The 23,833-nt window shown below is 44.1% G+C and overlaps 1 protein-coding gene across 1 annotated transcript; it reads right to left on the minus strand.

The window, feature by feature from the left end:
* Positions 1-693: 693 nt before the first annotated feature.
* On the minus strand, positions 694-23,208 carry GPR139 (G protein-coupled receptor 139). The gene is made up of 2 exons (XM_061599891.1): positions 23,103-23,208; positions 694-1,628 (listed from the first exon to the last, which is right to left on the minus strand). The coding sequence occupies exons 1-2, from the start codon at positions 23,206-23,208 to the stop codon at positions 694-696; spliced, it is 1,041 nt and encodes a 346-aa protein (XP_061455875.1).
* Positions 23,209-23,833: the final 625 nt, after the last annotated feature.

Raw genomic sequence — 23,833 nt, forward strand, 5'->3', positions numbered from 1 at the left:
TAGTTGCAGTTTAACTTCCCACGTTGCTTCGCATGTTGAGGGATATAACGAAGCAATGTCCAGTTCTGTCTCATTCTTCCAGAGAACCTCCGAAGATGCACTGATATACCATAGAAATAAATATTTTGCAGATGGCTCCGTCCCTGACTTTAGCGTTGGAAAATCCGTGCAGCAGGATTCCATGCCAAGATTAAAACAAAACAGAACCAAACCAAAACCCAAGCAGGGGCATGTTATGTAAATACCCCCGTCAAATATATAGATATAGATAGATAGATAGATAGATAGATAGATAGATAGATAGATAGATAGATAGATAGATAGATAGAAAATGTTCAGTTATAGGTGTATGCTTGATAAGAACATATGTTTATCCAGGTATGTTTTGTGGTAGTTTATCACCGAGAATGTTGTATGGCATCAGCACTTGGACTTGCAACCGTTACTCCTGAAGTCCTCTTGTTTCAAGGCTATTCAACGCACCCTGCAGGAGATGAAGATGTTTTGCACCCTCCTTCCTTCTCCCCAATATCAAAAGCTCCCGTTACCAGTTCTAGCCTGTCTCCTGTCTCCTGGAGAGAAATTAAATCCAACAGCCACTCTTTGCAGTGACCATTGTGTCTGGCAGTTGCATCTCACGACGTAACCGCTTGAAAAGAACTTGCCTCCATTTGCTAACTGTTCAGGCGGCTATCACGGTGATATCTTTATAGGCTTTCCGTTCTTATCATATTGGTAAACCAGCATTTTGATACAGTGGGAGTTGGCGGGGGATATCCAGGGGCTGCTTGTTATGGAAAAGTTATGGTTGGTGTAGAACTGGACTGGTTGCTTCTGGCACTTAAAGAAGGCCTTCAGCGTCGCAGCTGCCATGGTGCGGAATCGTTTGCTGATGAAGCAGTAGAGGAAGAAATTGATGGCTGTGTTCAAGAGAGCCAACATGTTGGCAACGTCTGAGACAATGTGGACCGACCAGCTGTTGTTTATTGGTGTGACATAAAGGTGGTAGAGTATCATGATAATCCTGGGTGCCCAAAGGATGGCAAAAATGGAGGTTATTGTAAATAAGATGGCTGTGGTTTTGCCAGTGGAATAGCCTCTCAAGCGGAAATTGCACTTTTGCCGAAGCTTGCAGACAATGATGGAATTCAAGATGAAGAAAATGGAGCAGGGGACTAAGTAGATAGTGAAGCAATGGATCCAAATGAGGATGTGGTGGACCAGTGTGCTCGTGTAGTCTTCTTTCCAAATATTGGGCCACCAATAGTAAGGGATGCTGGTCAGAAAGCAAATAATATAGACGCTGACAATGACTTTCCGAGTGCGAGCTGGGTAAGACACCGTGTGATATTTGAGAGGGTGGCAGACTGCAATGTACCGGTCAATGGTCAGTGGCACAGTAATCCAAATGGATGTGTGGATGGACGAAAATTCCAAGACCTCGATGATCTTGTCCAGGATCTCCGGCATTTGCTTTTTCAAGATGAAGTCTTCTAATAAAAAGTCAACAAAGACAATGAAGAAGAGCACCAGCAAGTCAGCAGCTGCGAGGGCTAAAAGGTAATTGTAGGAGGATTTCTGCCGGCGTGCCACCAACTGGGACAAAATGATGACCGTCAAAATGTTAGCTGTAGGGAAAGAGAGAGAAAGAAGAGATGTGTTAGCTTTACAGGAGCTGTGGAGGCTGGTCCATTAGGGCTGATGGGCACTGCCTCACCAACCTCATTCTGCCCTCAGTCAGCCCTCACTTGCCAGCCTTCCTACTAATAACTAGCTCAGGGGTTGGCACTGTCTGTCAACTTCATTCTCCTTCGTCTCCGTGTCGTCCTTGTAGAACTTAGCAGGGAAGATGATGGGCTCAAACCTAGAGCAGGTTGGTTCTACCTGTCATTGACTAAGGATCCACATGCTGTTTGTCTCCCTGCTTACTCTGCCTTACAGGAGGCAGAGTAGCAATCGCGATTTGAATATCATTGGAACATAGAAAACCTTATACTGAGTCAAACCATCTAGCTGAGTCCATCTAGCTCAGTCTTACCTACTCTGACTGACAGCAGTTCTCCAAGCTGTTGAGAGGCAGTGGTGTCTCCCAAGTCTACCTGGAGATGCCAAGGATTGAACCTGGGACCGTCAGCATGTAAAACAGGTGCTCTACCGTGGAGTGATGGCCCCCAGACGGTGCAATGTATGCTCTCCCTAATGCATGCTTGCCTCTGAACAAATGAACATTAGATAAGCCCTGATTAGGGTTGCCAGGTTCAGGGCCTGATCCTGATCCTGTATCTTTAGGAGAAGAGAAAGTTAGCCAAGTGCAGGTGTTCTTGCAAACCTGTAATGGGAAAAACCACAAGGTGGAATTCTCCCTCCCCCCTGCACAACTTTTAAAGATATAGAAGACCTCTTGGAGGCTGGGTCTGGCAACCAAGAGGTCTTCTGTATCTTTAAAAGTTGTGGAGGGGGAAGGGAGAATTCCACCTTGTGGTTTTTCCCATTACAATGTTGCAAGAACCCCTGCACTTGGCTGACTTTCTCTTCTCCTAAAGATACAGGATCAGTCTCAGGCCTTGAACCTGGCAACCCTAGTTTTGTATAGCAGCAGCTCTCCAGAGTTTCAGACAGGGGACTTTCCCAGCCCTATCTAGAGATATCGGGGATCGAAACCTTCTGCATGCAAAGCACATGCTCTTTTGCTGAGCTAAAGTTCTTGTCAGTGGCAAACTAAGTAAATGGAAGGGGGAGGGTGTTTGGGGGATGGGATTAATTTGCGGGGAAGGAGTGAAGCTGGGAATTCTTCCCTGGCTCAGATTTTTTATCCAAGCTAGAGAAGAATTAGAGGGTTTGAAGCAGGTTATCCCAAGCTTCTGTGTGGCGTAGTGGTTTGAGTGTTGGACTATGTCCTGGGAGACCAGGGTTCGAATCCCCACACAGCCATGAAGCTCACTGGGTGACCTTGGGCCAGTCACTGACTCTCAGCCTCAGAGGAAGGCAATGGTAAACCACCTCTGAATACTGCTTACCATGAAAACCCTATTCATAGGGTCACTGTAAGTCAGAATCGACTTGAAGGCAGTCCATTCAAAGTTATTTTCCATGCCAGGGCTGACATCTCGAATTCTAGGGATGGGGCATGACGTGAAGGTCTGAAGGAACATAGAGATTTGGAATAATACATGGATGTATTTATCTGTGAACCTCAATCACGGGCGAGGAAAGTGCTGCCTTCCAGATGCTACTAGACTACAACTCCCATCATCTTTGATCACTGGTCATGCTGGCAGGGCCTGATGGGAGTTGCAGTCCAACAACATCTGGAGGGCCATAGTTTCCCCACCTCTGATCTAAATGATGAAAAGATGTGTTTCATGGATCTTGGACTGGGTCCATCTGAATATAGATCAATGTTTACATTCTTTAATTGGACCCTGGTTTTAATTCCATCCTTACTGCAAAATGTGCTGGCTCAGTCTCACCCAAATATCCCCCCACCCACACTTGCTGCATCCCATTTAATTACTTCATGAACAAAAGTACAGAGGCTTGGTTTACCAACTGCACAAGTTGCCAAGTATTGACATTTTCATATGCGTACAGTAATTACTACTCCTGTGGAGCTAAATGTGCCACATTTGATGTTAAACTCCAGATCGTGCTGATTGGCCTTGAAAAGGCAATCAAGAATAATTATGAGGATTCCTCTAAATAAGAATCAAGGGAAATGATGGAAGCAACAGAAATTATGTCCTTATATGCACTCTCTAGCAAAAGCAGGGATGCATATTATTTGTTACTTATGGCCTGACATTTACTGCTACCCTCTTCAGTTTTTTAAATAGTGCTTAAGATATATAACACGAGCAGCAAGAGTCTCTGCCACCAAACATTTTGATCTACCATTTTTTAAAAAAGAGAGAATTGCATCTTGGAACATTCCAATTATTATTGCTTACAGAAGGAGAAAGAGGAAGACAGAATGATGTGCAAGCAAGCTGCTTATTCCCTTCTGCCTAAGGAGACAATAGCGGGGGGGTGGGGAGTGAGAATTCAAAAAGGAGGGCATCAAAAATGTGAATGCTCAAATGCTTGCAACACATTTCAAATTTGGCAGAGGCACTTTTGAGTCTCAAGGGGACTTCAAGCAGGTTGCTTAACTCTCCCTGTTGGCACTAATGGAGACACCAGAGTTCCCCTGATTTGCACAGCAGTGTTGTGGTGGTAAATGCAGGAGTGCAGGAGGTCATCTTGACAGCCCTCTCCCCATAGCCACATCCCCCAAGAAGAGTCCCAGTAATGCTCCCTGCAACCTGGAGGCCCAGACGTGTTTTTTAGAATTCAATCCGGACTTGCCTGAAACAACACAATGTATCCTATATTATCTTTGCTGTTGTGGTGAGCTGTTAGGTCTTTGGTATCTCATTTTCAACCATGCATCATATCCCTGTGCGACAACCTAAAGTCAGCGGTTTGAGAACCTTCACATTGGGACAGGGATGGGGAGAAATCTGATTCAGTTTGCATTTCTGTCAAATGTGCGCTTGCAGAAACAACATGGGAACCAAAATAAATGCAGCCATCCTTCGAAATCTGCACTTCTCCAAATTTTGTGATGCAGTTCCCTAACCAGCCAATGTTTTCCAAAATGCATATATGGGGGGGGGCGGGGGAAGTGTGCATAAAAATGAATATATTCATGAACGTAACATACAAAAGTGCATTCTATTAGGAGAATTAGTTACCAAAATGTGAACACTACTCAAAAGTGCATGCAAACATGTGTTCATTAGGAGAAATTTGCGCTAAAACGCTGAAGAATTTTCATGGCAATTTTTTTTAAAAAAATTCAAATTTTGCTGCTGAAATGTGGAGATCTGAATTTAAGACTGGAAAAAATGAGAAACAGAGAGGATTGGGATTTGCAGATCCTTCCTTCCCTACATGGGGACAAACCCCACTGAATGAAGAGAGACATTCATGTGAGTAAACATGCATGGGATTGGACTGTGAATCAGCTGCTTGTTCACTGTGATTTTCTGCTGCATCAAAAGCAGCTCCTACTATGCTCTGAAACGGATACTTCAATGGATTGCAGCATAATTTGCCAATAAAACCCTGCATGGCTTCATCGTTAAGTGCCATCGGTTTGCTAAAGGAAATCCTGCTGATTGTTGCTTATGATGGGATAATCCATCTCTCAGCACTGAAGCTAACAATTTATTTATTTATTTTGCTAAATCAGACCAACGACCTACCTGGCCTAACAGCTACTTTTGATGCAATTCAAAGTGCTCATGAGCTGTTTATAAAGCTCTGAGTGGAATAGATTCTGAATACTGTCCATTTCTGCATGACTCAGCACCCACAGATACTTGTATGGACTCCTGTCTGCAGTAGTGTAGTGGCAAAATCAGAAGTGCAAGGTCTCTTCATGATAGTCACGCCACACCCCCTCACAGCCATGCCCCCTCACTTGCTTGCTTGTTCTCTGTTGTCATCTTCACACTCTTTAGTCCTTCCTACATGTGCCTTCTCCTACAATAGCAGACAGACGTCCCAACTAGCCAATCAGCATGAAAGGGGAGTACGTTAGCTCTTGAAAAGAGTCTTCTCAGTGGCTGACTCACTTCCTTTCACTCTCATTGGCTCCAGTCAGGAGGAAAGGACAAGGAAGCATGTTAGAAGATTCTTCTCAGTGGCTAACACACTCCCCTGTCATGCTGATTGGCTCGTAGGTCACTGGAGACATAGGCACCTGGCTGGGACCCTGCTCCCAAAAACATAAGGAGTCTAAGACTCCCCCCAAGACCCTGGATGACTAGAGCAACCCTGCCTGTGAGAGCAATCAAATTGGCAGGCATGCAGGACAAGGCATTTTTGGTGTTGCCCCCCCCCCAAGGCAGCCTCCTATGTTTCAATTTATAGATTTAGTGAGATACCTAACAGGTGTAAATGCAAAGTTCTACACTTAGGAAAAAGAAACCAAATGCACAGTTATAAGATGGGGGATACTTGGCTCAGCAATACGACATGTGAGAAGGATCTTGGAATTGTCATTGATCACAAGCTAAATATGAGCCAACAGTGTGATGTGGCTGCAAAAAAGGCAAATTAGGCTGCATTAACAGAAGTATAGTTTCCAAATCGCGTGAAGTATTAGTTCCCCTCTGTTCAGTTAGGCCTCATCTTGAATCCTGCATCCAGTTTTGGTCTCTGCACTTCAAGAAGGATGCAGACAAACTGGAACAGGTTCAGAGGAGGGCAACAAGGATGATCAGGGGACTGGAAACCAAGCCCTATGAGGAGAGACTGAAAGAACTGGGCATACTTAGCCTGGAGAAGAGAAGACTGAGGGGAGATATGATAGCACTCTTCAAGTACATGAAAGGTTGTCATAAAGAGGAGAGCTGGGATCTCTTCTCAGTCGTCCCCGAGTGCAGGACACGGAATAATGGGATCAAGTTGTAGGAAGCCAGATTTTGACTGGACATCAGGAAAAACTTCCTAACTGTTAGAGCCATATGACAATGGAACCAATTACTAGAGAGGTAGTGGGTTCTCTGACACTGGAGGCATTCAAGAGGCACCTGGACAGCCATCTGTCAGGAATGCTTTGATTTGGATTCCTGCATTGAGCAAGGGGTTGGACTTGATGGCCTTATAGGCCCCTTCCAACTCTACTATTCTATGATTCTATTATTCTAGTCTAACCTGGCACAAGTCAGCCTCTTCTGATCTATGGATTTAGTGAGATTCCCCAGGTAAGCGTGTTCTCCCAAGAAGCCAGTGATTTGTTGGGATCCTTTCTGAGGCAGCACTTCCCACCAAGCAAAGTAAGCTGTTAGAGGCTAATGTCAACGTGACTCTCTTGAATTACCATGGTGTGCGCTATTGCCTGTTTTTGTTCTCCTCACTCTGCAATCGACCGTGTGACGCATGCCCTGTAAGGATGAATACAAAGGTGCGCTGATGGATCGTCTGCAGTTTCCTCCACCTGTCAAAAAGCTCTTTTGATGGAGGTGTGCAGGGATGGGCGTCATTAAATGTTGTATTTTTGTTCACAAATCATCATTTCCCTTGCCTAGTACATGAAATCTTCCCCCTCCCCAATCATTTGAAAATAGGAAGAGGCAAATCTGAGACTAGCTAGAACTGTCTCTATTTTGTGTTGTCTGAGCAACTAAGGGTGCTTCCAGACTGCCTGTAATTTGCAGGAGGGATTCAGGCGCATACCAGAAATTTGGGTTTGTGCAATTAAAGTGGATTAAACTGCTCTGTTGCCCTAGTGCAACAAATCCACCTTTATATATATATATATATATAAAGGACTTTATGCAGTTAGGAAAGTGACAGGGAAAATGCACTGAAAGTGTGGGATGAATGACTGATTAACAGGTAGACATATAAACACCCAGCAAACAGATCAGAATGAATGGTCAATCAAGGATATAAGCAGAGCTTGGAAAAGTTACTTTTTTGAACTACAACTCCCATCAGCCCCAGCCAGCATGGCCACTGGATTGGGCTGATGGGAGTTGTAGTTCAAAAAAAGTAACTTTTCCAAGCTCTGGATATAAGCTACAGCCACATGCACTATGATACCATTTTAACAGCATCCCCAAAGAATCATGGAATAGTAGAGCTGGATAATATAATCCTCTTTGTTGTGGGTGCCAAGAGTTAAGAGACCCCTAGTCCTCTCCCAGAGCTACAACTGCCAGAATTCCTTGGAAAGAGGGCTCAGTGGTTAAACCACTCTGAGAATTGCAACTCTATGAGGAGAACAGGAGGTATAACAATTCTCAGCACCTTAACAAGGTACAGTTTCCAGGATTCTTTGGGGGAAGCCAGGACTGATTAAAGTGCTTTGATATGGCTTTAAATGTGTAGTGCAGATAGGACTCTACTTAAGGTGACTAGCGAAAACAAGGTTCCATCAGTATAAGCCTCACAATTCTATAGCTTATAAAATTGCATCTGTTGGTCTAATAAATCAAAACTTGGCAAGTGTTCTCTACCTCATGAGGTCTATAAAAGTGCCAGATCTCAAACCGATCTGATAAAAATTGCCACTGATACACTACACTAAAAATGCTGAGAGTTTACTTGGACCCCTTTTTTCCATTTTTTTGAGAAAAACTTGAAAAAATAGGGGTTTTTCCCCAATTTCTGTGAAAACTGTAATATTGTACTTTATTCTGGCTTGTTGCTGAGCAGACCCTTTTATTGGTTTGGTGAAATTCTGATCAGTGGCTCAAAAGTTATTAAGATTTTCCTGCCCCATTAAAGTTTATGGGAAACAAGTTCTGGCAGAACAGCGTCATGCATGATTGAAAGTAAAAATGATTCTAAAATGTTGCCAGGACTACAGTGCTTGCAGGGATGCCACCTAGTGGATACTATAATACATATTCCTTAGTTATAAAAACACACAGTATGTGCAGTGGTTAGATGAGAGCTCATCAACTTTTTTGGGTTCACGGACACATTTGGAAACTTGAGAAACTGTCATCGGGAGACTGCACACCCCATAGCCACACATGACCTTCCTCTTTCAACAAGCCTTTTAAGTTGAGGCCTTATCCCAGTCTGCATCTGTGCTGGGATTGTTTTTAAAGTGTTTTTAAACATGTTTTTAAAGATTTTTTAAAAATATTTTTTAAAAGATGTTTTGTTTTTATGATGTTTTATAGATGTGTTTAGTGTTTTGCCATTTGTTTACCACTCTAGGCTCCTTCTGGGAGGAAGGGTGGAATAAATAATAATAATAATAATAATAATAATAATAATAATAATAATATGTATCCATCCCACTGTAACACCCTTACACCCCACCTCAAACTGCACCCCATATACACCCACCCTGCTATGAATGCCACACATACTCCCCAGTACTGACCCCCCGAACAAACAAATCTGTAGTATCTCAGGACCTATTTGTGCTATACATTTAAAGAAGCATTACACCATTTTAAACAATCATGCTTTCCCCAAACCATCCCGGGAATTGTAATTTCCCAGAGTTCCTTAAGAAGAGGGATTGATTGTTGAACCACTCCGGGAACTGTAGCTCTGTGAGGGCGATAAAGGTGTTCCAACAACTCTCATCATCCTGGACAAATTACAGTGCCCAGGATTCTTTGGAGGAAGCCATGACTGTTCAGAGTGGTATCATAATGCTTTAAATGTGCAGCGCAGAACATAGGAAGTCGCCTTACACTTAGTCAGACCATTAGTCCATGCAGCTCAGTACTGTCTACACTGACTGGCAGCAGCTCTCCACCGTTTCAGGCCAGAGTCTTTCCCAAACCGAGCTGGAGATGCTGGGGATTGAACTAGGGACCTTCTGCATGCAAAGCAGATGTTCTACCACTAAGCTGTGGCCATGCCCCAAAGGATATGGTCACAGTCTTACCTCCATGTAAGTTTTGTGCAAGCAAATTGGGATGAATGATCATTAAACGGATCATCTCGAGGAGTCCTATGTGGATCTCTGTGGATCTCTGCCATTTTGTATACAGGGATGAGAAAATCACTCAGCGCTTTCTGTTGCTAATTGACATACTTGCCATGCAGTTCTATAAAGTTGCTCGTGGTAAGGGAAGGAAAAAGCTGGCTGTCAAACAACTGACTCACCCAACCTGTCATCAGTCCCTGATCCAAGTTCTGGACCCATCCTTATCTCCCCCAGTTGGACCACAACCTACCACTGCTTCCAGCAAAAACTTACACCAAACAGTGCCTTGTAGAACAAAGTTGCGATTCATCAGACCATGTGGTGTGAGGGGCTGACAGTGGCGTGCAATCTACACAGGCCCTGTTAGGCTGACAGCCATGCAACAGGACAAAAATAAAATGAAATTTTAAAAAAGTATATTGCTTATCATTCCATCTATGCGAGTGCCACTGATTATGTAGTTTATGTAGTTATGTAACCCTATAGCTGCAAAGCAGCGTATTAAAAACAAAATTAAAGAGTGGGAACTTCTGTTAGCTAGATGTTAGGAAAAGGAAGACATTTGATTCAGTTTGCGTTGGAAGTCGAATCTATCCAGTTTGCACTTTCCAACTCAATAATGAGAAATGAAACACACCTCCACCAAACTTTCAGGTTGGAGAACCTCCCACCAATCTCAGTCTTCCCTCAACCACCACCACCCATGCCTTCCTTCTTGTTCACATCCAGTCTAGGGGATGGCACTGCTGATCAGCTTCCTTCTCCTTTGCCTCAGCGTTGCCATTGTGGAACTCAGCACAGCAGAGGATGGGGACAAAACTAGAATTAATTGGCTGTGCCTGTCATTGGCTCTGGCTCCACCTCCTGTTGGCATCTCCAGCTTCTGCCCTACTTTTTGCCTCTGACCCTGCCTGTCACTGGAAGGTCGCCTACAAGGGAATGTGTCCCTTGGGCTGCAAAATGTTTTCTGCTGCTGATCTACAAAGCCTCTTGTTTAATTCATAGGCAAACTGTGAAGACAGAGTCAACTGATCACTGAAAACTCACAGAAGTAAACAATGACCATTTCTTTAATAGGTGGACAGCCAATCAGGGCTCCTTTTCTAGCCCATCAGGGTTCCTGCTTGCATGTAGGAGCTCTCCATGTACACATCGGTATATAGATGTAGACCTTTTTTATAAGGGCTGCAGGTCATGGCGAGTGGCACAATCCTGCTCCCCCCACATGTATCCACTGAATGTGGGCTGTTCAAACAGTCCTCAGGTGTTTTTTGTCCAGCCTTCCTCGGTGTATGCATCAGTGGGCCACCTGCACTGCTTTTCCATGTGCACAATTTTGTGGATCAGGGCACAGATATCTATGTACAGATATCCTATACCGTGCAAGGATTCCAGGCATTCACTTGAACATCAGACTTCTTTGAGGTTGTTATGGTGAAAAACGTCTGTCCTTCTGATGTGCACCTTGCTCATTTCAGCAGCTGATGCATCATTGCTCTGACCTTGACTTAGCAAAACAATCAGCGGGTGCTTCCTTGCAGACGCTTAGCGCTCGAGACCACGGGCTGGTTCCAAGGTCTGCCTGATGTGCCATCACTTCTCTGCCGCCTCAAATTAAACAACATCTGGCACCACGGCCCTTCCATTCCCTGGAAATTGTATTTTAAAACAGTGGCAGCTTTGCAGATGCTTTTGCCAGACACACGGTATTGACCAGGACTAAGTGTCTTTAATGCACACTCTTTCCTGCCACCTGCTTTGTTTATAACTCCCCTCCAAGCCATTCTTATGGATCTTTTTAGTTTTGCAACAAAAATAGACACTTAACTCACTTTAACCACATAAGCAGCTTCCTGAGCATCAATGTATTATCAATTGGCACAATTTCCACAAGGCAGCAATTTGGGCTTCATGGCAAAACTGAGAAGTGTAGGGATTGATTTGGGACAAGGTTTAGCCCAGGACCTGGTCTCCGTGTCAGGATACAGCCCTGGGGCATCTGAAGGAATAATAAGTTGCTTTTCAAGATCTCCAGCCCCACCCCTCTGGTAGTGCTTCTGTGTGTCTGTGACAGGCAGAGGCTCACCAGGTGAAGTGTTCCTCACCACTGATCCCTCTCTGTCTATCTTTATGTAGACCAGGGATGGTGAACCCCAGTTCCAGGAGCCAAATGCGGCCCTTGAGGCCTCTTTATCTGGCCCTCTGAACTCTCCTCAGTCCACCACCACTCTTTCTCCCAGGCCACACCCCTCACCGGTCCTGCTTTGCACCCTGAGTGTTTTTGCTTCCAAGACTGGTTTAACAATCAATCCCTCTTCCCAAGGAATTGTAGCTCTGTGGTGGGAACAGGAGTCTCCTTAAAACTCTCAGCACCCTTAACAAACAGCTCCTTTGGGAGAAGCCACGGCTGTTTAAAGTGGTGTGATAACAATGCTTACAATGTATAGTACCAATGGGCCCTGGACATACAGATCAGACTTTCTAACAAACTCATTTAGGGATGGTGACAGTGGCTTGGGTTGTTGCTGTTAACTGGGAAGCAGAAACCTTTGCTGATCTACTACAGATCACTTAGGCATGTATTGGTAGCACCAGTTCAACCATCTGCTCAGCCCTGCCTTAGATAGAAGCCTTATTCCCCAGCACATCTGTGCAACAAACCCTCCCTGCCAATAAGACAGAGGCTGAAGCTGTCCTTGTCTTATCACAAGTCTAAAATGAAATCCACACATTTCTTATACACTCAGCATACTGTACACGTACAGTCGTGGTGGATAGCAATGGAAATATTGTCCTCAGATGACATTCCTCAACCGAGGCAGTACAATTACATGCAGTGAAGCTTCTGGCACGTGGGATCCTTGTGGTTTCTTTTCATCCCCTTGTTAGCCGTGGCCTCGCTTTCATTACTTTAATCCAGCCTCTCCAGAAATATAGGTCGCAAATGATGTCCAAGGGGAGGGCACATGATTGCCTGTGTGTCCATCTGTGCATGCCTGTGTGTATCGCATGCATGCAACGGTGTAGTCACCCAGGATTGCAGGGGGTTGTAGACCCATTACTTTTTTGGGAGCCAGGCAACCGAGTCCCTAGGCACAAGCCAATCAGCACGAGAGAGGACTATGTTAGCTGGTTAGAAGAGTCCTTGTCCTCTGAGAAGACTCTTCTCAGTAGCTAACACACAGCCTCCCCTTGCATGCTGATTGGCTCCTAGGGATGTTTGTGGTAGTGAAATGTGACTGAGAGACAACACGGAAAGCAAGAGACACCAGGAAAAGTGGGAAAGGGGGTGTGGCAATAAGAGGTCTTATCATGACAATCACGAAGGGACCCTGCACTTCTGAATTTGCCACTACAGTACTGCATACACACACTCTCTCTCTTTCTCACACGCACACACACACACACACACATACACATACACGCACATATGTACACATACTTGCACATCCCTGATGAATTTGACTCCAGCCTATGAAAGCTTAAGCCACAATACATGTTATTCCTTGAGATGCCAAGGGCAGGTAGTGGAGGCTGGTCCATTTGGGCAAACTGGGCCCTGCCCCACCGGCCTTGTTCTGTCTGCAGCCAGCCCCAATTTGCTTGCTTTCTAACTTACAACCAGTCCAAGGGTGACACTCTGCCTTAGTCTCAGTGTTAACCCTCATAGAACTCAGCAGGGAGGAAGAGGAGGAGGAGGATGGGGACAAAACTAGAATTACATTCATTCCACCTGTCATTGGCTCTGGCTCCATCTGCTGTAGGGCCTCCCTGCCTTCTGCCCCACCAGTTCCAATGGGCACCAGCCACTACTGCTCTTCTGATATTTGCGGTTGTTTGTAGCAGAGGATTTCCTCACATCTTTCAAGAGTGGAAGGGTCATAGCTCAGTGGCAGAGCATCTGCTTTGCATGCAGAAGGTCCCAGGTTCAGTCCCCGGCATCTCCAGGTAGGGCGAGGAGAGACTTCTGCTAGAAACCCTGGAGAGCCGCTGCCAGTCAGTGTAGACAACACTGAGCTAGATGGACCAAGGGTCAGATTCAGTATAAAGCAGCTTCCTCGGGTCCTGTTCATCCAGATCGTCTTCTTTTCAGGAAGATACAAAGTTATGTACCTGATGGCTTTCTATTAACTTCCTGAGCTCAGCTTCTTAAGGTGGACTTGGTCAAGTTTGTTAAAAGCTATCCTGGCTCCTGTGCCTGTTTACCCAAAAGACCGATCTAAAGCTCCTCGCTTCACCCTCCCTGTCCCCATCCTCACATACTGAGAATAAAGGTGGTTGATTATAGCCAGAGCTAACCTACTAGGTATATACCTTCAGCCCTCTTCAGGAACATTTCATTTGAATTCTTGGCATACAATTCTAGATGGGAAAGGAGGGAGGCGGGGACAGAGAGGGAGGCACACTTAATATTTCAGCATATCCATGCAGAGTAACAATGGCATGATTAACTACCCAGCAATGCAGAACTTCCAATGCTTCCAAAATGAGCAATTGGAGCTTAAGAGCCAATAAAGTATTGTTGCCGAGATCAACGCTTCCATGCTGAATGAAGGATTTGTAAGTCAGTTTGCATCCCCTCCAGCTGATTGCATTTCAAGGATATCATCTTAGGCAATTGTGAGCATATCCAGTACACACGCATGTGCACACACACACACTTATCTTGACAAATAAAGATACTCTAAATGACATAACATTTCCAAAACCTTGCTTCTCAAGATCAATATGCAACACATTTTCTTTTATAATGAATGATATTTTTAACACTGCCTCATTTAGCTATTCTGGATGGTTTGGCAGACATAAAGAAATCCTCTATAGAGTCACAAAGGAGGTAGAGAACAAGAGGTCACTTTGATGACTTTGAGTGTCCATCAGTAATGCAGAGGTAATTTTGGAGTCTGGATTTAATAGCCTTATTGGGTGTGGGGGGAGGGATGGGTGAATCTGTCAATTTTGTGTTCTCTCCATTTCTCTCTTCCCAGATGTAAGTTTAGTTCTGCACATTTCCACATTAGTATGCAATTTTTTTAAAAAAGTCCTTGTGAAAATTCATCAGAATTTTAGTGTGAATTTCTCCTAATATACACATTTGTATGCAATTTTGCATCACACACACATTTTTGCAAAGGAATTTTCCATAAAATAATGCATTTTATAATAATAATAATAACAATAATAATAATAATAATTTATTAAATTTATTAGTTGCTTGATAATGCATTTTATTTTCATGAATATATGCATTTTTATGCATACCTTATGCTTTTTTGTGCGCATTACTTGGTTGGAGAATTGCTTTGCAAAATTTGGAGAATTGCAAATTTGGAAGGATGGCCATGTTTCAGTTCTCTTATTGTTTCAGAAAGTGCGAATTAGGTAGATTGACCTTTAAATGAGAACTGAATTGAATTTCTCCATTCCTAGTTGGGGGGGGGAGGAAGACTCCTTAGAGGATTTTTTTTAATCCTGATTCAACATGTGATAAAGGCAGCCCAGTTGCATTCAGGGACCCTCTTTCTCATTCTGCTGTGTAGGGCCCTTACTAACTGCCCAAACATTCTGCCCTGACAGTGACACTGATGTCTAATTCTGAGAGAGAGCAGACAATTAGGTCTCCTTCAGAGTTATTCAGGATTTGATCTGTCTGCTAAGGATGGTTGTCTAGTCTCCTTCAGTTGTGGTAGAGGCATATGCATGCATGTGTCATGAATGTTTGTTCACTGGTTGATGTGGTCCATCGCTTGGGTGACCCCAAAACCAAGTTAACATAGCCCCTCCCACTAGTTCCTCTGCCAAGCTCACACAAGTCAACCTCCTTCCTTTGGGTGCTTCTAGACTACTTCCTGCATTAAAAATGACCTCAATCAGAAGTGAGGAAACTGAGACCTTTCAGCTATTACAATGCCAGGGGTGACCATTGGTCATTCTGGGTGAGGAGTTAGAGTCCAACAACATCTGGAGGGCCACACTTTCCCCATCCCTGATGCACATGTTCACACACTGCATTTGTTGTATAGCTTCCCATGTACCACTACCGAATGCAAAGAGGGGGCAGAATGGCAGTTTTGACCTCCTTGTAAGTAGAGGCTGCAACACCAAAAAGCCAGACTGCTTCACTAGTATTCCACAGTTGGGGAATTTTGGATATGGTGAAGCATTCAGTAAGGTGATTCCACCCCCTGCATCCCAAAGTGTTACAGTTCCAAGTGGACAGTACCACGAGCTTTTTCTAAAGGTAGATTCCAGCCATCTGTCTGGCGCTTGTGTGCCAAGTTTGAATGCTATGAAAAAGAAGATGCCTTGACTAAAGAGCTTCCTTCCTTGTTGGATAGGGATGGAGAGAACTGCCCATTTCACTTCTCTGAGTTCCTCATTTTTCCAATCCAGTGGAGGCTGGTGGCTCCAAGTGGTTTTAGTCTGAACATTCAAGGAGCTGTCCAAGGTGCTGAAATCATCTTTCCTTGAAAGTTCAGACTAAAACCCAGAACAGATTCAATGCCCCACTGACATCGGAGCCACCACCATCCACTGTTCCAAATCTTAAGTTTAGTTCTCCACATTCTGCACCAATTTGCAAGTGTTTTTTTTTAAATCCTTATGAAAATTCTTCTGCATTTTAGGGCAAATTTCTCCTAACACATTTTTGTATGCAATCTCATAAGAACATAAGAGCATAAGAAGAGCCTGCTGGATCAGGCCAGTGGCCCATCTAGTCCAGCATCCTGTTCTCACAGTGGCCAACCAGGTGCCTGGGGGAAGCCCGCAAGCAGGACCCGAGTGCAAGAATACTCTCCCCTCCTGAGGCTTCCGGCAACTGGTTTTCAGAAGCATGCTGTCTCTGACTAGGGTGGCAGAGCACAGCCATCATGGCTAGTAGCCATCGATAGCCCTGTCCTCCATGAATTTGTCTAATCTTCTTTTAAAGCCATCCAAGCTGGTGGCCATTACTGCATCTTGTGGGAGCAAATTCCATAGTTTGACTATGCGCTGAGTAAAGAAGTACTTCCTTTTGTCTGTCCTGAATCTTCCAACATTCAGCTTCTTTGAATGTCCACGAGTTCTAGTATTATGAGAGAGGGAGAAAACCTTTTCTCTATCCACTTTCTCAATGCCATACATAATTTTATACACTTCTATCATGTCTCCTCTGACCCGCCTTTTCTCTAAACTAAAAAGCCCCAAATGCTGCAACCTTTCCTCGTAAGGGAGTCGCTCCATCCCCTTGATCATTCTGGTTGCCCTCTTCTGAACCTTTTCCAACTCTATAATATCCTTTTTGAGATGAGGCAACCAGAACTGTACACAGTATTCCAAATGCAGCCGCACCATAGATTTATACAACGGCATTATGATATCGGCTGTTTTATTTTCAATGGAATCTGCCTTTTTCACAGCTGCCGCACACTGGGTCGACATTTTCATCGTGCTGTCCACTACAACCCCGAGGTCTCTCTCCTGGTCGGTCACCGCCAGTTCAGACCCCATGAGCATACATGTGAAATTAAGATTTTTTGCTCCAATATGCATAATTTTACACTTGTTTATATTGAATTGCATTTGCCATTTTTCCGCCCATTCACTCAGTTTGGAGAGGTCTTTTTGGAGCTCTTCGCAATCCCTTTTTGTTTTAACAACCCTGAACAATTTAGTGTCGTCAGCAAACTTGGCCACTTCACTGCTCACTCCTAATTCTAGGTCATTAATGAACAAGTTGAAAAGTACAGGTCCCAATACTGATCCTTGAGGGACTCCACTTTCTACAGCCCTCCATTGGGAGAACTGTCCATTGATTCCTACTCTCTGCTTTCTGCTTCTTAACCAATTCCTTATCCACAAGAGGACCTCTCCTCTTATTCCATGACTGCTAAGCTTCCTCAGAAGTCTTTGGTGAGGTACCTTGTCAAACGCTTTTTGAAAGTCTAAGTACACTATGTCCACTGGATCACCTCTATCTATATGGTTGTTGACACTCTCAAAGAATTCTAATAGGTTACTGAGACAGGACTTTCCCTTGCAGAAGCCATGCTGGCTCTGCTTCAGCAAGGCTTGTTCTTCTATGTGCTTAGTTAATCTAGCTTTAATCATACTTTCTACCAGTTTTCCAGGGACAGAAGTTAAGCTAACTGGCCTGTAATTTCCGGGATCCCCCCTGGATCCCTTTTTGAAGACTGGTGTTACATTTGCCACTTTCCAGTCCTTAGGCACGGAGGAGGACCCAAGGGACAAGTTACATATTTTAGTTAGCAGATCAGCAATTTCACATTTGAGTTCTTTGAGAACTCTCAGGTGGATGCCATCCGGGCCTGGTGATTTGTCAGTTTTTATATTGTCCATTAAGCCTAGAACTTCTTCTCTCATTACCACTATTTGTCTCAGTTCCTCAGAATCCCTTCCTGCAAATGTTAGTTCAGGTTCAGGGATCTGCCCTATATCTTCCACTGTGAAGACAGATGCAAAGAATTCATTTAGCTTCTCTGCAATCTCCTTATCATTCTTTAGTACACCTTTGACTCCCTTATCATCCAAGAGTCCAATCACCTCCCTAGATGGTCTCCTGCTTTGAATGTATTTATAGAATTTTTTTTGGTTGGTTTTTATGTTCTTAGCAATGTGCTCCTCAAATTCTTTTTTAGCATCCCTTATTGTCTTCTTGCATTTATTTTGCCAGAGTTTGTGTTCTTTTTTATTTTCTTCATTCGGACAAGACTTCCATTTTCTGAAGGAAGACTTTTTGCCTCTAAGAGCTTCCTTGACTTTGCTCGTTAACCATGCTGGCATCTTCTTGGCCCTGGCGGTACCTTTTCTGATCTGCGGTATGCACTCCAGTTGAGCTTCTAATATAGTGTTTTTAAACAACTTCCAAGCATTTTCGAGTGATGTGACCCTCTGGACTTTCTCTCCTAATACAATGCGTTTTTATATGTTATTCTCATGAACATATTCATTCTTATGCTCACTTTCCCCAAATATATGCATTCTTGTAAGTGTTGTTTCATTGGAGAACTGCATTGCAAAATTGAGAGAAGTGTGAATTTCAAAGGATGGCTGTGTTTCAGTTCTCATATTTTTTTGGATCTTGTGAATTTGACAGTTTTGGCTTTAAACGCACACTGAAACGGATTTCTCCCCCATCCCTATGCATGGGCTAAACATTTCCACAGTCTAAATTGCCTACCATGTGGGTGAGCAAGGATATGTGTAGGACATAAGCACATCGGAAAAGCCCCACTGGATTAGGTCAGTGGCCCATCTAGTCCAGCATCCTGCACTCACAGTGGCCAAATAGATGCCTGTGGGAAGCACAAAAGCAGGACCTGAGTACAAGAGCACTCTCCCCACTTGCAATTTCCAGCAACTGGCACCAACTGGATGAGAACATGGCAAGGGGGACATGCAACAAAATGTTGCAGAGTGGGGTGCTCCTGGTCATTGTTGACATCATTTTGCCATGCTGTCTTCCACACTACTCCCATTCTCCTTCCCACACAATGTTGCAGCATGGAATGTTCCTCTTCATTGCTCAGGTCACCCTCTTCCACGATACTCCCTTCCCACCCAGTTCTCCATCCCCACCCCAGATAGTCCTAGTCAGTATTCTGTGGCCACTGAGCACACACAATCCTCAGTGGAGTGTTTTTGAGTCTCCCCTTAAGAGGTTTTTTAAAAAAGACTTATACTGCAACCTTTGGAGTTTCCCTGAGCCTGCTGATACTTCCCTCTTTCGTTTGGATGGTGCAGTCTTGGCTATATAAGGAATGGCACTCACCACCTGAACGTTGGAAATAGAGGAAATGAGGAAGCTTCAGATGAGCTACAACACAAACATGCTGAACATTCTTCTCATTAAACCTCTTCCCACACTTTGCAGGTGGGATTCAAGTGCTTAGACAAGATTGCACTGGATGACATTTCCACAGGTTTCAGTGGGTGGGGAGGGAACTAACAGTGGCTTGGGATCAGCCGAGTTCTACTCTGAGTAAGCCCATTGAAATTAATGAACCTGTTAGTTATGTCCATTACTTGAATGAATCTACTCTGAGTAGGACAAACATTGGCTACCACCCATTGAATCCAATCATGAATGAAAGCATGCTTGTCAGTAGGGATGGACAAATATGTCATTTTCAGTTTCTCTCTGTTTCCCATTTTTCCAGTTTTAAATTCAGTTCTCCATATTTCCACATAGGTTTGTGATATTTTTTTAAAAAAATCCCTGTGAAAATCTATCAGCATTTTAGAGCAAATTTGGCTTAAAGTACACATTTTTGCAATGCAATTTCCCCTTGAATGCATTTTTGTATATTTGCACTAAAATGCATTTTTATGGACATTTTACCTCGGGACATGCATTTTTCCACACATTACTTGGAAGGAGAACTGCACTGCAAAATTCAGAGATGTGTACATTTCGAAGGATGACCGTGTTTCAACTCTCATATTGTTTTGGAAAGTGCGAATTTGGTAGGTTCAGCTTTAAATATGAACTGAACCGAAATTCTCCCCCATTCCCACTTGTCAGATCCAGCTGAAAATGATCCAGTTGGATTGTCTAGTATATACCCTAAAGCACAATAACCCCATAAAGTCCTAAATGACTTAGGCCCTAAATATTTGAAAGACCGTCTCCTTCCCTGCTCACCTTCTGGGATGTTATGTTCCACAGAGGGGGCTCTCTTGGTAGTTTTGACACCCTCAGAAGTGTGGGGAATGGCAGCCCATGAGAAGGCTTTCTCTGCGGCAGCCCCTAAATTGTGAAACTCTCTCCCCACAGAAGTCTATGAAGGGTCTTCATTGTACAGCTTTTGACGTATGCTGAAAACACACTTCTTTAGCCTGACCTTTGAGTATATTTTGTTTTGAGGGACTCGCATCTTTTGCTGAATCTATACTGCTCAGTTCCATTTGGAATGGTTTTACTAACTTTATAATTGTAATGATTTTATCTGTTTTTGGAACTGTAAATGCTGTACATCCAATGAAACTCTATGCTGGAAGATTCAGGACAGTCAAAAGAAAGTTCTTCTTCACAGAGCACATAGTTACACTATGGAATTCACTCTCACAAGAGGCAGTGATGACCACCAATTTGGAGGGCTTTAAAAGAGGATTAGAGAAATTCATGGACATGGCTATCGGTGGCTCCTGACCCTGATGGTTGTGTTTTACCTCCAAAAGCCACAGGAGGGAAGAGTGCTCTTGCACTCAGGTCCTGCATGCGGGCTTCTCATAGGCATCTGGCTGGCCCCTGTGAGAACAGTATACTGAACTAGATGGGCTATTGGTTTGATTCAGCAGGATTCTTAGTTATTATTGTTTCCCACTCTGGGACTTTATGGTGAAGGACTGGTAAGAAATATTATTCAATCAATCAATCAATCAATCAATTCAGAATAACCCATTTAGGTGGCAAACCTATACCTATTTACCTGGGAGTAATCCCCATAGAACTCAACAGGACTTACTTCTGACCTGGATAGGATTGTGCTGTTAATGTGACTTAACTGAGCCAGAAAACAGGGCAAAGAAAAGCAAAGATGTTCATAGGCAAATGAAGGCACCTTACAGATAGGAAATTCTTACATTGCAAATTCCCTGGACCTTGCAGGCACCAAGATTTAAAGGAATCACTGTTTAGTCACTTAAAATGGAGACATTCCACATTTTGCAAACCCCATGAAATGTCTGGAAGTTTGCTGGTCAAGTTCCAAGTTTGAAGCTGATTTATAGAGGCTAGTTGCATGCAACTTTATTTTGGGTGGACTCCAGCCGGTTAAAATCAAGTGGATGTTTTCCTATTGAGTTCTGTTGCAGATGACTTACACCTTTTACTATCAACTGTTAAACAGAACAAACTAGATCTGGCTATAAAATCTGCAAGGATGGCAAATGGATTATGAGATTTTCTGGATCCTATTTTGGCAAGAATCTAAGTGAAGTAGCATGATGTAGCAGATAAAATGCTGAACTACAGAAACTAACAAGTGCAATCCTATCCATGACTTACTGAGAAGTAAGACCCATTGAATTCAAGAGACCTTACCTCCCAGGAAAATGTGTGTATAGGACTGCAGCATTAGGCTCAATTTCCTCTCAGCTATAAAGCTCACTGGGTAACCTTGGGCTTAACCTACCTCATAGGGTTGTTGTGAGGATAAAAAAGAGAGATCTATCTATATTGTCTTGTGCTCCCTAGGTGAAAAGCAGCATAAAAATGTAGCAAAGAAACCTATTGTCAAATGTGGGTGAAATGTTTTGCCAGTTCACAATAGCTGCTCATTTTTAGCATTGAGCACCTGAGTCCTAAGAGGGCTAATTCTGAAGCGCATTAATCCTCTTTGTTTAAGTAAGAAAACAGAATCTCCAAGTATAACTGGTCAGGGAGGAAGCTGGGTGCGGTTATTCAATGGACAGGGAAGGTCCTCTGCCAAAACTTAAAAGCACCCTATTTTTTAAAAGATTTTTTGTACCACTTCACATATACAAGAACTTAACCCCAGGAATTTCAGGATTTAGAGCCCCTGCTGTAATGCCCAGAGAAGACTTTGCTCTCTAAAGCATTTGGTCTGCATTTCTAGATTTCACATCTATTATTAACAATATCATGCTTCTATTCCCCCTTACCCTGCTCCCCACAGTGCCAAGAATCATTTTTACCTTTAGCCACTTCTCTGGCCGACAGGGTTGATACATTTGAACCGTGAGCCAGAAGAGTGTTCTACTAAGCAGTCATTGCTGTGTCAGCACCATGGATAGCTCATTTGTTTAAAAAGCATCCCAGGAAACCTGTAAGCATATACAGGCTGTAATTCTGGGTAAGATATTTTTTCCCCTCCCCTGGCCATTGATTTCTACGAATCGTTCTAACTGTAGAAATAGTGCCACAAATCACTTCTTTATTCTCCTTGTAGCATGGTTTGGAAGATATTGGATGGGAGAGGATGTCTTTAAAAAGTGAGTGGGGGGGCTAGGGAAATTCATGGAGGACAAGCTTATCAATGGCTATTGGCCACAATGATGGCTATATAGACCCTCCAGATTCAGGGGCACTCTATCATCGAATACCAGTTGCTGGGGGAGTAACAGCAAGGGAGGGCTGCTCCTTTCATGCCCTGCTTGTCAGCTTCCCAGGAGGGCTCCAGATGAAGGACTTGCCAGTAAGGCTTGCTAAACTCCAACTTTCCAGAGTTACGGACCTCACACATCCCTGACTCCTCTCCAACACATCCCTATAATTCTCTTCCCCATCTGTCTTATCTGTCTAGGGTCTGTGGTCTGCCCTCCAATGGGACTTCATTGAGGGGCCTCCCCAATCCCCAGCACCTCTGCTTTAGCCCCAGCAGGGTCCTTATTTTTGGAAACCAGACATTCTCTCCTCTGCCCAGGGACTGTGACCACCTTCCCCCCGATGCATAGCCTCTAAGAGTCACAACAGCAGCTGTGTCAAGATGACAATCAGTCTGAGAAGTCCGTTCACTGGCCATAGAAGAACTTAAGGAACGAAGGCACTAAGTTTTGTCTTCAGATCACCCACTCTCTAGGGTTGTCCAGACAGTGTCTTGGGCTTGGAGCTGCCCCTCCCTGCTTCCCCCCTTTTCTTATCTCCATCACGTCTAAAGACAAGACAAAAGCAAATCGAGCCATGCCTTACCTGGTAGCCCCAGGCACAGAAGCAAGCTGTAGTAGACGATGGGAATGTATCCTAAGCCACAGCCATGCAGAGAGCTGTTGTGCATATGTATGTAATCTTGCTCCATTTGCCGTGCTCCTTCTGGGTCCTCTTGTAGCGCTTTGGAAGGATGGAGGGCAGTGTCAGCCTCCCAAATCCACCGCTCTGCATCCCAGCATCAGCCACTGGAGAGAGTCAACACCACCTGTCACAAGGAAGGAGCTCAGCACTCTCACAGCCCCTCACGGGCAGAGGTAGCAGCAACCACAGCAGCAGCAGCAGCAGCACATGGTCCTCCTAACCGGTGTAAGGGGAGGTGGGAGGGGGGAAGAGGAGGGATCTTCTTTCTGCAGCTGTCTGTGTCACACAAAGGGTTAATGCGCTCATCATCAGTTTCTCCGGGCAGTGCATTGCTGGCTGGTGCTGCCCATCTTCGAATTGCGCACACACATACACACTCTACACACACAGAGAGAGTCACCCTGATCTGTCTTCAGGGTCCTATTGGGCACCAGTTTCAGACAGTCTCTTTAGATGGATGGAAGAGTGGCCATTTCTCCTCTCTGATAAATAGTAACAGCGGCAACAACAGCAGCAATTGCCTCTGACCTTTTGTGATGGCCCCTTCAGTGACTGATTTTAGAAGGAAGACAGTCAAAGTTAGATCTAGGAAATAAAAAGGGCCCTCTTCTATTTGCATGGTTTTTTAGAAC

Source organism: Rhineura floridana, chromosome 17 (assembly GCF_030035675.1).
Source record: "Rhineura floridana isolate rRhiFlo1 chromosome 17, rRhiFlo1.hap2, whole genome shotgun sequence".
Taxonomy (NCBI): Eukaryota; Metazoa; Chordata; class Lepidosauria; order Squamata; family Rhineuridae; genus Rhineura; species Rhineura floridana.

Bases quoted from the DNA above. Each gene is read 5' to 3' on its own strand.
- GPR139 (XM_061599891.1), bottom strand. From the start codon at position 23,208: ATGGAGCAAGATTACATACATATGCACAACAGCTCTCTGCATGGCTGT. The intron at 1,629-23,102 runs GTAAGGCATGGC...CTTTCCCTACAG, and splicing joins TCTGTGCCTGGGGCTACCAG to CTAACATTTTGACGGTCATC.